This window comes from Mytilus edulis, unplaced genomic scaffold (assembly GCF_963676685.1).
Source record: "Mytilus edulis unplaced genomic scaffold, xbMytEdul2.2 SCAFFOLD_924, whole genome shotgun sequence".
Lineage (NCBI taxonomy): Eukaryota > Metazoa > Mollusca > Bivalvia > Mytilida > Mytilidae > Mytilus > Mytilus edulis.
This window is the reverse complement of record NW_027268929.1, coordinates 6,818-18,000: the sequence shown is the minus strand read 5'-3', so window position 1 is coordinate 18,000 and position 11,183 is coordinate 6,818. Positions and strand designations below refer to the sequence as shown.

The window sequence follows — 11,183 nt, the reverse complement described above, 5'->3', positions numbered from 1 at the left end:
TGGTCATGTTAGTATATAATTGATCACTGTTTTCCTTACTTTACCGCCAGAGCTTAAGAATCAACACCATGCTTGAAGTCCTGCCCTGTAAAACTTTTCTAAGGAAAACATTGAAGGACAAAACTGTAGGTTCACACAAACATATAATCATGATAATATTGTGGACAAATTTATGAGTTAACAACACACCAATATATATGTATGACTTACCAAATAATTTCACCACCACTGGCATATTCTGTTACTAAGTATAACATTCTCTCTGTTTCTATTACCTATGGAAATAAGAAAATAAGACGGTCAAAAAATCAAATTTTCTACTAAAAACAATGGTGCATATCTAATAATATTTATAATGGAGGAAGAAAGGGTCATTATACACTCAAGAAGAGTCCTGACTCGGTATTTAAAGAAGAAGCATATCAGCTGAAAATGTCAATGTCACATTTCAAAGAAGCAGTTTTATCCATAAAATGTTTAATTTTAATACAATGTTGACTGATTTCACAGTTCATGAGCTGGAAATTGTATGTCTAACATTCAAACTTTTTTTTTATAACCCCCTGGTGCCTATATATAGCTAAAGTAAACACGCGTTTTCCAGACTTAACTCATGTGGTAAGATGAATGCTGATGAGGGTAAGTTAGTTTATCTGTGCAAGTTGAGGCAAGTAAGTATCAGTAACGTGTAAATATTTAATCTGGTGTTCAGTACATGTATGGAAAAATATTTAGATTGATTGTTGGTTGCTTAACATCCAGTGGCAAATATTTCATGCATGTTCAGGACGAGAAAATATCGAGAACCTTGCCATCTGTTAGTTCAAGGATCCTTGAAACACCAATCTGAGTGTATCATGTATGTGACATGTGACAAGGCAGGTGTCTAATTCTAAATGGCATTTCAAATTCCTGTTCATTAACCATATTAACCCATGGTCACTGACTGAGAACATATCTTATTCATTGGAAGAGATCTAGAACCTTGCCAAGGATCCTTGAAACACCAATCTGAGTGTATGTGACATGTTACAAGGCAGGTCTCTAATTCTAAATGGCATTTCAGATTCCTATTCATTTAAACAATGTTAACCCACTGACGGAGATCATACCTAATTTATTACTTTGTACTCATCATGATTATTAAGGAGGTATTTGCCACTTGATATTAAGCAAACAAAAATCAATCAATTTCTTCCCTCACATTTTTGTATGAAGGACATTACATGGATAATCTATGATCATGATAAAGTTTTATGGCCATCAATATCAAGTGCAACTACAAATGCTCCCAAATGGATTTTTTGTTTATTTTATCCACAAAGGATTTAATGCTTCAAATTATATATATTTGTAGCACATGTCATTTGCTAGTCATCATGTACACTCAAAATTGGATAAAAAAAATTAAAATCGAAATCTCAGTGAAAAAGGCTAAAATTCCTCAAATTTATGCATGAAACAATCAATTAATTTTTTAGGAAATCAATCAACTCTCATATAATTCAAGAACATGACAAAAAGGAAGTTTATCCAAATGTTTTTTGTGCTTATAATTTTCCTTGCATAAATTTTATTAGTGACAAAAAATTATTGCTGTCCAAGTTTGGCACTGACTGCAGTTTTCTCTATACAAATTTTATTAAAGCATATGCATTCTGGCCATGGTGCATGTACACAGGGAATTTTGCAATACCATCTTGTTTCTAGAAAGTATAGCATCACATATGTATAACAAAATCTATCAGAAAATCATTTCAAATAGCATCACATTCGATGTACATGTAAAATAGCAATAATACTCTTTAACAAGTTAGAGAAACAAATTTAAACCAATAAGTATAACTAAAGTCTAGATTATTTTTTTTGCTTTAATACCGATTAAAAATAGCAAGTAGATGTATTATTGCCAATGAGACAATTTTCCAGATCAAATGACACATATTCGTGTCAGATCTAGAATCATTTTTATGATATTATATTACTACTTATACATGCATTGGCAAATAAGAACACTAGAGAAGCAATTTACACATACACAGTGTACATAAATAGCTTTTAAATAAAAGAGCATTAGCCTCTGTAAAGTGTAAAGATATGTAATTTGTATAAATTTACACTTTCAGACAAAAAGTATGTGATAATCACTCTACCGATATACCATCAGCACAATGAACGTGTAAATACTAAGGTCTTGTCATTTAAAACCAGACAACAGATATGACATCAAATTCTACACTACATTTTAACTGTTGTTTGGAAGGGGCTTTAAAACTACAAGTTTTGAAAAAATCATATCAATACAAACGCATATACAATGTATTCCAGACAACAGATATGACATCAAATTCTACACTACATTTTAACTGTTGTTTGGAAGGGGCTTTAAACCTACAAGTTTTGAAAAAATCATATTAATACAAACGCATATACAATGTATTCTCTGAACTCAAAATGAGCCCAACATTGTCAAAGTACATGTTACAAATGGTATTAAATATATAATGTGTTTTAAAACAATATGCATGTTTGTTTGAATGATTGTATCATACATACAATGTATATATATAGACATTTTAAGGACAGCAGAACCATGAAGCAGCAGCAATTTTCTAGAAACTGGTGTGTTGTAACTTGTAACAATACCAAACCAGACTGTAAGAAATCTGTGAGTGAGAAGAACCTGTTACCTAAATCTAAAGTTGGTCCTTATGAATTTGCATAAAGAAAACAATTAAATTAACTGGTAATTAACCCATGCAATAAGCTTAAAACAGCTTTGTTATGCACATGACACATTTACTATTAAAGTCATCGACTCTAAAGTATGAAAATCCCTTTGCATGGTAAATGAGTTATATAAAACGTAACATGCTGCACTTGGTTTATTGAGAGGATGAAAATGTGAAATAGTTAACAATTGATACAGTGACATAATAAATTCACATGACCCAATTGGAAGGATATATGACCTACTTCAACATTTTTTCGACTTGATCATGGAACAATATGTTTAAAAGGTTTTACATGTTATGCTGATGTAAAAAAAGAAGATATTCCAATGAGACAACGCTCCGCAAAAGACCAAAATGACACAGAAATGAACAACTATTGGTCACCGTACGGCTTTCAACAATAAGCAAAGCCCATATAGCATTATTAAGTCAGCTCTCATTCATTTTGAAATTTGTACTCTGTTTATCACAAAGCCTGTGTCCTAATAACTACTTCTACTGTAATCCTGTTACAGCAACCTGTATTTACCATGTTAACAGGAAAACATTTCTTATATACACTGTAACAGTGTTTTTAATAATTGCAGCTGTATGGAATATATGTGTCTGCAACCTCTGACAATGGGAAATCATGTCATGACATGACATGATATGTCAAAAAAACTGTGAAAATGCGTGACGTAGATGTGGACTTGTTAATATGAATGTGGTAATGTTCATAATTTCATACAAATTTGTGAATATAAAAAAACAATATACATATATTCTACTGTGAACTTTTATTTTAATAAACAGGGGTCTGTTATGTTGCTTTTAAAGCACCACCACTAGGCACATATTCAAAACAACTGCCAGTTTCAAGTTTAGTTACATTTATTTGATAACAGCACACAATACAAATGTAACATAGTCAAGTTCTCATCAGAATTCAGTGTCAATTTCTTTATAATTGAAAAGACTCTCCCACAGTATACGTAGGAATTGATATTTGACTGAATTAGCTTCATCAAGATTTGAAAGAATGTCATGGGTTTTTTTTGGCAATGTAAAATGTCATCTATTATCTCTGCCATTGCTCCCATTGCTATTGCCTGGTTAAAACTGGATAGTTCATCAGAAGAAAGCTGGTACTATGAGAGCTGATCCAACAGTTCTGTGATATTTTTATCCCCATGGCCTGTAGAAATCTGTTGCCGTGTTGGCTAGATTTGAAACTGAAATTGAAAAAGAAAAATGTTTTATAAATTTGATTTCCATTAGATAAACATGTTAAATGCTTATTCAAATAGCTACATTGTATTTCTCCTCTCACATGTATTGTTTTTTTATCATTGCAACATAGAATGCACAAAATATGCGTTATTTGTCACTCGATCATTTAAACTCGAACTCCAAAATATAATTTATAAATCTTGAATCTTGCCGTACACATCGTTTTGGCTTAACGATCGGCACTTAAGACAACGGTAAAGGCCCTGAAAGTGACCTATTTCTGTGCACATTTCCCCTATAAAGTGAATTTGAAAGAAAGTCACAAAATCGTTAAAACTAATCACAAACTACTTACCTTTTACTGTTTGTCCATATAGAAAAACAAACAATGTGGCAGCCAAACAATTACTTCGAATTTTTTGGTATTTATCGCCGAATAAGGAAAAAAACCGAGAATAGCGATATCACTAACGACCAAAAATGAAAAGAACGAAAAAGCGTGTAATTGCGTGTAAAGTGGTGAAAAGCGTGTACACGCCATGTGACAAAATCCTTGCGTGTAAACCGTTGAAAAAAGCGTGTATTACATGCGAATATCATGTCACTTGACATGTATGTGTGTCTGTTGTTGTTTGCACAATTTCTCAATTACAATGTAGTAACAAATATTATGTGTAAAATCTCAATAATTAGGAGCTAAAAAAAAGGGTCTTCAAAAGTAAAATTTAGAGCCAGGATATGCCCAGCTTGCAGAATTCTTTAGCTTTTACCCCAGAACTTCTGGCACATGAAACCTTGCTGAAATAGGACACTCCTATGCAAAGTAACCAACTGCTTTGCTAGTTCAATGAGTTTTCCACCTCATACTATTATATGATTTTCCATTTATATTAAAAGTCTTTTGAAGTTCTGACATTTATTTCTCTTTTAAATTTTTATACCAGTATAAGGAGATGTAGAGTTGTTATTTATAAAAATATAACATTCACCAACCAGTGTTCTCCCCAGAATTATCAAATAGCACCATGGAAATTAACATAGCACTGGTTTTCCAAAAATATAGAACCATGGCCACTATATACATTCTGTTATAAAATCATCCAAGATACAACCATTGTAGAAAATATAGCACCAGGGTGACACAGTGCCTTATATTTAAGGCCCTAACAGTAACAGTGACTCAACAACAACACAGTGCAATAGTACAGGGTCAGGGATGTATTTGTTGGATGCATATATATATATAGTTTACCTGATAATTGGAAGCATTTACATATGTACATGATGTAGTTTACCTGATAAAGTCTGATGATGTGAGGATGTTTCAACATTTTCATAATTTGTATTTCTCTGTAAATTTTCTTCATGTTATCATCGTCAAGCTGTGTTTTATCTATTATCTTAATGGCAACCTGCAAGGAAAACACAGCTACATTTGTATACAGATATACATATGCTTATAAAAGTTTTCAAGATCAAATCAAACAAATACAAAAAGAAAGTTTTGTATAAGCCCATCATAATCATGATAAATACCTGTTTAACATGGTGTTAACTTATTGTTACATTAAATAAGCCATTATATGTGGCAATAAAGCTGCCTTGCATGACACTTGGGGAGTACATTATAAGAATACATTGAAGAAATAATCTTTTAGTTATAATTTCTATTTAGTATGAAAAAAAAATTGTCTTTATCATGAAGCTTTGCCGACGACTTTCTAAAACTAGCAAAAAAGTAATTTGTATAGATGACAACCGGTCTCCTCTGGCATATATTTTTTTAATTTTCTTAATATTTCTGGGGGAACAATTGATTGATGATTTATTGTTGGTTGATTTATGTCCAGTGGCAAATATTTCATGCATGTTCAGGATGAGAACAAGTTAATAGAGAGGCCTAGACCATCAAGGATGATGGTCTGGGAAATTTGGACTGCCACTTGAAAATTAGAATTTAGTGAATAGACACAGAAATTTTGCCCTATAACAGGCCACCTCATGGAGTTGTTGCAAAAGTTATTAACGTGCAATGAGCGTGGCACTCTCTTCACATGAGGCATCCAAATTAAACTTTACCATTCTGACTGGACGTGGCTGCAAATTTGTACATCCGGCAGAGCCAAACAGACCCCCAACTTTGACAAGCGTTTTATTACTGGGTGGAAGAAGACCAAGTTACCATATTTCTTAGGGGTGTAAGGGTTGGTGCCTTTGCTCAATGTATATGGCGGCACCACTCTCCAAGGATAAGGGGGAGGGTTTGGCACCCACTAACATGTTTTACCCTGCCACATTCTGTACGTGTCTGTGCGAAGTTAGGAGCCTGTTATTCAGTAGTTGTCATTTGTTGCTGTGTTATATATTTGTATTTCATTCATTATTTTGTACATTAATTAGGCTGTTAGTCTTCTCATTTGAATTGTTTTACATGTCATTTCAGGGACTTTTATAGGTGACTATGTGATATATGGGCTTTGTTCATTGTATAAGGATGTAAGGTGACCGTGACCTATACATGTACATGCAGTTGTTAATTTCTGTGTCATTTGGTATCTTGTGAAGAGTTGTCTCATTAGCAATCATACCACATCTTCTTTTTTATTTGTCAAGTATATATACAAAAGTATGCACATTACTAATAATATCCTGTTTAGCAAAGAGATATATTTGAATTCCTTTGGTCCAACTTTGGAATCTGAATAAATCTGCTGGTCAATTTACTCAGCCCATTGGGGTCAAGTTGTCTTTGAATCAGGGAATCATTGAAGCATGACTGGAGCCCCCCCCCCCCCCCCCCCCCCCCCCCCCCCCCTAGGAAAAGTTCTGGATCCGCCACTGCAGATAACAATACTTGTTAGACAGTCAAGGTTCTAAAATGGGTTCGAGAACCTGGTGAGAAATTTAATGACACTGTAGTTGTCATTCACTGAATAATATTTACAATAGAATGAAATAATTTCTGACAATACATGTATACAATGTACATGTACCCTCGAGCATGTACCACAAATATAAACCTACAACCTCTCAAATTTTAAGAAAAAATCAGGGGAAAAGATAATAAATTTTTGTTGAAAGTTTTTACCATTAATTCTCATGCTTCACATGACAAAGAAAATTTGATTTGGTGATAGAAAATATTCAGATTGTGAAAAAACACTACCCCTTGATTGGTTGATGTTGAAACTTACATGGTCAATTTCCCTAAACTTGTGATCTACATTGTTTAGGGAAATTAGCCTATTATATCAACATTTAATAGTTTCCATTCAAATCAATATGACATATGTCTCTGTCATCTTCATACTGCAAAAAAAAAGACTACAACATGAACAATTGTTTCAGTTGTCAATCATAAGTAAACAATATTCTGTCTCAGCCCCATGGCAAGTGGGTTGTCGACCTTTTTAGATTTTGAAGTCTTCGTGCTCTGGTTATAAAATTTTTAATATCTTGGTTGTACTCTGTAGAGTTTTCTTTTAAAATGCTAGGCTTATCAATTGTAAAATTCTCCAAATGACACTTAACAACGCATCAAAACGTGTGTATATGAACCTTCTCCAATGACTGAGCAGTGATGTTATTCTAACTGTTTTATGTGTATCAATATATTGTTTACTGAGTAACGCCTTATCTTACCTTTGTTTTAGTGTACATATGAGTAGCCAATTTGACGACGGCGAAATTTCCTTTTCCAATGGTTCTATCAATTTCGTAACATCCTATTCTAACGATTCCCCCGTGGGGTTGCGACTTTCCCTTCACCGTCGCCATTTTGTTTACAATATAGATCCACGCATGCGTTAAGTCTCCAAAAGCAATACACAACGAACTTCTTCGGTTGAGTACACACCATTGACACACATTCAACACAAGTAGGTCAATCGAAACTTTAGCGACGAACTGCGGTTAAGAGTACATATTGAAATAAAAATGTAACTATCAAATCTTTTAAATGACAGATGTGAGATACATTTATAGTGTGTATGAAAAGAATTAGAATCAATATATAATTGCAACTAAGAAGAAAGTGTGGACTCACACATATGTTTTGTTTAACGAGATCGAATTCATGTGTACGTGATAATAGGAATACTATATTTTAATATCCTACTCCCAACTTTAAAAGTCTTGAACCAATATAAGGGTCTGAGACTTTGGGAACCCCATTATTCACCTTTGTACTCTTTATTATTTGGACATTTTTTCTTTCTTTTCAACACCTCCCTTGTTATCTGATCTGTTAATCCCATCCTTACCCCATAGATAAAAGGGCTTGCAACTTATATTGTTTTCAATATCACTGTCCAGCTAAAAATACCTGTAAATTTCTGTGTTTGGGGACTTATTTAACTCCTATTAGGATTGCTCATTTATTTCTAATATAAAACATATATGACATTAAAGATGAGTGGTTGTATGGTGTCTATATAGCAGTTTTACTTCCATAATCTTATATAAAATGGTTCAGATTTCCAAAGTTGGAGAATTTTAATTTTCAAATCAAATTCTTCAAATCTTTTAATTTAGAAGATGCAATTAATTATTTTTACTTGGTTGGATAGAGGAATTTTCAAAGGGTGGTGTAGAAGAGAGGCGAAGGATACCAAAGGGACATTTAAACTCATAAGTCAAAAATAAACTCACAACGCCATGGCTATAATGAAAAGGACAAACAGACAAACAATAGTACACAAAACACAACATGGAAAACTAAAGACTGAGAGACACGAACCCGTAGTGTATACTTTTATTCATTTTTAGTATTTCGAGCATCCAAATATAAAAGTACCAATATATACTGTTGAAAAAGACGAAGATACGAAATTCAAACTTCTTTTTGCTGAGTGTAGTCTTAGACCAAATAAAAAGTATACTGATTACAGAAACTTTGGAGAACACTGTCCAAAATACAGTTATCTTGTAATTACATAATATCCATTATTTTTAAAGTTAAAGAATCATGAGCGAAAAAATCAAAGAAAACAGAAATGAAGTACCACCCATCGATACCCTAATACATGATTGTCTAGGGGTCTACCAAAGCCGGCCTCCTATGTGGGATAACATCGCTGCGTTGAAGACCAATTGGTGACCTTGGACTGTTTCTGCTCTTTGACTGTGCTTATTATTTGCTTATTTTATGTGAATGTGTATGTGTATTTTATTTCTTTGTTCATTATTCCTTGTATTTGCTCTTGTACTTATTTGAGAGTACCCTGCTTGCACTGAAGTACTGAAGTGCCTGGATGTATTAGTCTACCAACATATACTTTTGTTGTTATGTTCCATTACATTTAGTGTGAACGGTTTGTTGTTCGGTCTTGCCGGACTACTGAAATACAAATTTAAAGAGCAAAATATTTCTTCTTGATTTCATATAGTCGAAACGCCATCTTAACTGGCTATATATTACTTTAAGACAAATGTCTTTGATATTACTGGTAAATCATATTAAGTCAACGCTTTCGTTAACACAAGTTACTTATGACCTTTAATAAATTTAATAAATGATGGTATGATACTAAACCCCTAACGGGAAGGATTGTGCCTGATGTTCATATGATGAAATCATAATCTTTCAGTCAGTTTAATTGAAGTCTGGAGCTGGCATGTCAGTTAACTGCTAGTAGTCTGTTGTTATTTATGTATTATTGTCCTTTTGTTTATTTTCTTTGGTTACATCTTCTGACATCAGACTCGGACTTCTCTTGAACTGAATTTTAATGTGCGTATTGTTATGCGTTTACTTTTCTACATTGGCTAGAGGTATAGGGGGAGGGTTGAGATCTTACAAACATGTTTAATCCCGCCGCATTTTTGCGCCTGTCCCAAGTCAGGAGCCTCTGGCCTTTGTTAGTCTTGTATTATTTTAATTTTAGTTTCTTGTGTACAATTTGGAAATTAGTATGACGTTCATTATCACTGAACTAGTATATATTTGTTTAGGGGCCAGTTGAAGGACGCCTCCGGGTGCGGGAATTTCTCGCTACATTGAAGACCTGTTGGTGACCTTCTGCTGTTGTTTTTTTCTATGGTCGGGTTGTTGTCTCTTTGGCACATTCAGTTATCAGTTAAAAAAAAACAACAACAAAAAACTAACATTATTTTTGTATGCATATATATATATATATATATATATATATATATATATATATATATATATATATATATATATATATATATATATATATATATGTATATTCACAGTATTTTGTCATTGGATAAGGTCATGTTTTTAGTTAATGACGTGTTTGCACTAAATCCATTGGATGGTGGGTGTGTACTGATTGATATTTTAGTCTACGTAAGTTAAATGTTTTATTACGGTTGTTATTTGCTTTGTACTAGTTGTCAGTAACTGCGAGTATTCTCAGAATTGTACTTTGTGTCATTTTTTTTCTGTTGCTGGTACCTTTACTTGTACAGTGTATCGATCTGATGAGTTAAGCTCATTTCAACTGATTTTTATAGTGCTTTATTAGACTCATTTTCTGTAATAAATCCTGAAGGTTTGAAAAATGTATCTGCATTGCAGTTCTAGACATTATGTGCTTAGTACATATCTCATGATTCTTGAAAATATTATAAGCAAACTGACAATTCCATGGAAAAAAATAAAACAAAAAACAACAAAAAGTAAAAGAAAAGTACACAAAATACAACATAGAAAACCAAAGACCAACCAACCCCATCAAAAACGGAGATGCTCTCTCGTGCTCCGGATGGGTAGGCAGATTTTTCTCACTATGTCATCACGTTCAAACCCGGTTAAAATCATATAAGGTACAGTTAATTAGTTAGACAAAATTTTAAACTAACCTGTGGGCCAAACTTATTGATCTGTATTGATATAATTCCCCTAACAGAGTATAACAGGAAATATCATACAGAATATTCAAACTTATAAGGGGAAGAAAATCATTTAGCCATACGAATGGATTTTCTTGATCTGCTAGTTTTAGTACATGACCAGCGCATAGATATAAGAAGTGATATGAGTGCCAATGAGACAACTCTCCATTCATTTCACAATTTGTAATAGTAAAACATTCAAGTTAGGTAAAAGTACGGTCTTGGCTCACACAAAACAGCAAGCTATAAAGGGCCCCAAAATGACTAGTGTAAAACCATTCAAACAGGAAAACCAACAGTCTAATCTATATAAAAAAAAACGAGTAACGAGAAACATGTACCACATCAACATACGACAACCATTAAACATCAGGTTCC

The 11,183-nt window shown here is 33.2% G+C and overlaps 1 protein-coding gene and 1 long non-coding RNA gene across 2 annotated transcripts; both read right to left on the bottom strand.

Annotated features, from left to right (window-relative positions):
• Nucleotides 1-210: 210 nt before the first annotated feature.
• On the bottom strand, nt 211-7,751 carry LOC139509120 (serine/threonine-protein kinase SIK3 homolog; the record flags this gene model as incomplete). The annotated part of the gene is made up of 3 exons (XM_071296078.1): nt 7,590-7,751; nt 5,243-5,359; nt 211-275 (listed from the first exon to the last, which is right to left on the bottom strand). Coding segments are annotated over exons 1-3 (317 nt in total), but the record flags the coding sequence as incomplete, so codon positions are not given.
• Nucleotides 3,787-4,498, bottom strand: LOC139509121 (uncharacterized). Its single transcript, XR_011661567.1, has 2 exons — nt 4,303-4,498; nt 3,787-3,949 (listed from the first exon to the last, which is right to left on the bottom strand). It is a non-coding gene; the product is annotated as an uncharacterized lncRNA (long non-coding RNA).
• Nucleotides 7,752-11,183: the final 3,432 nt, after the last annotated feature.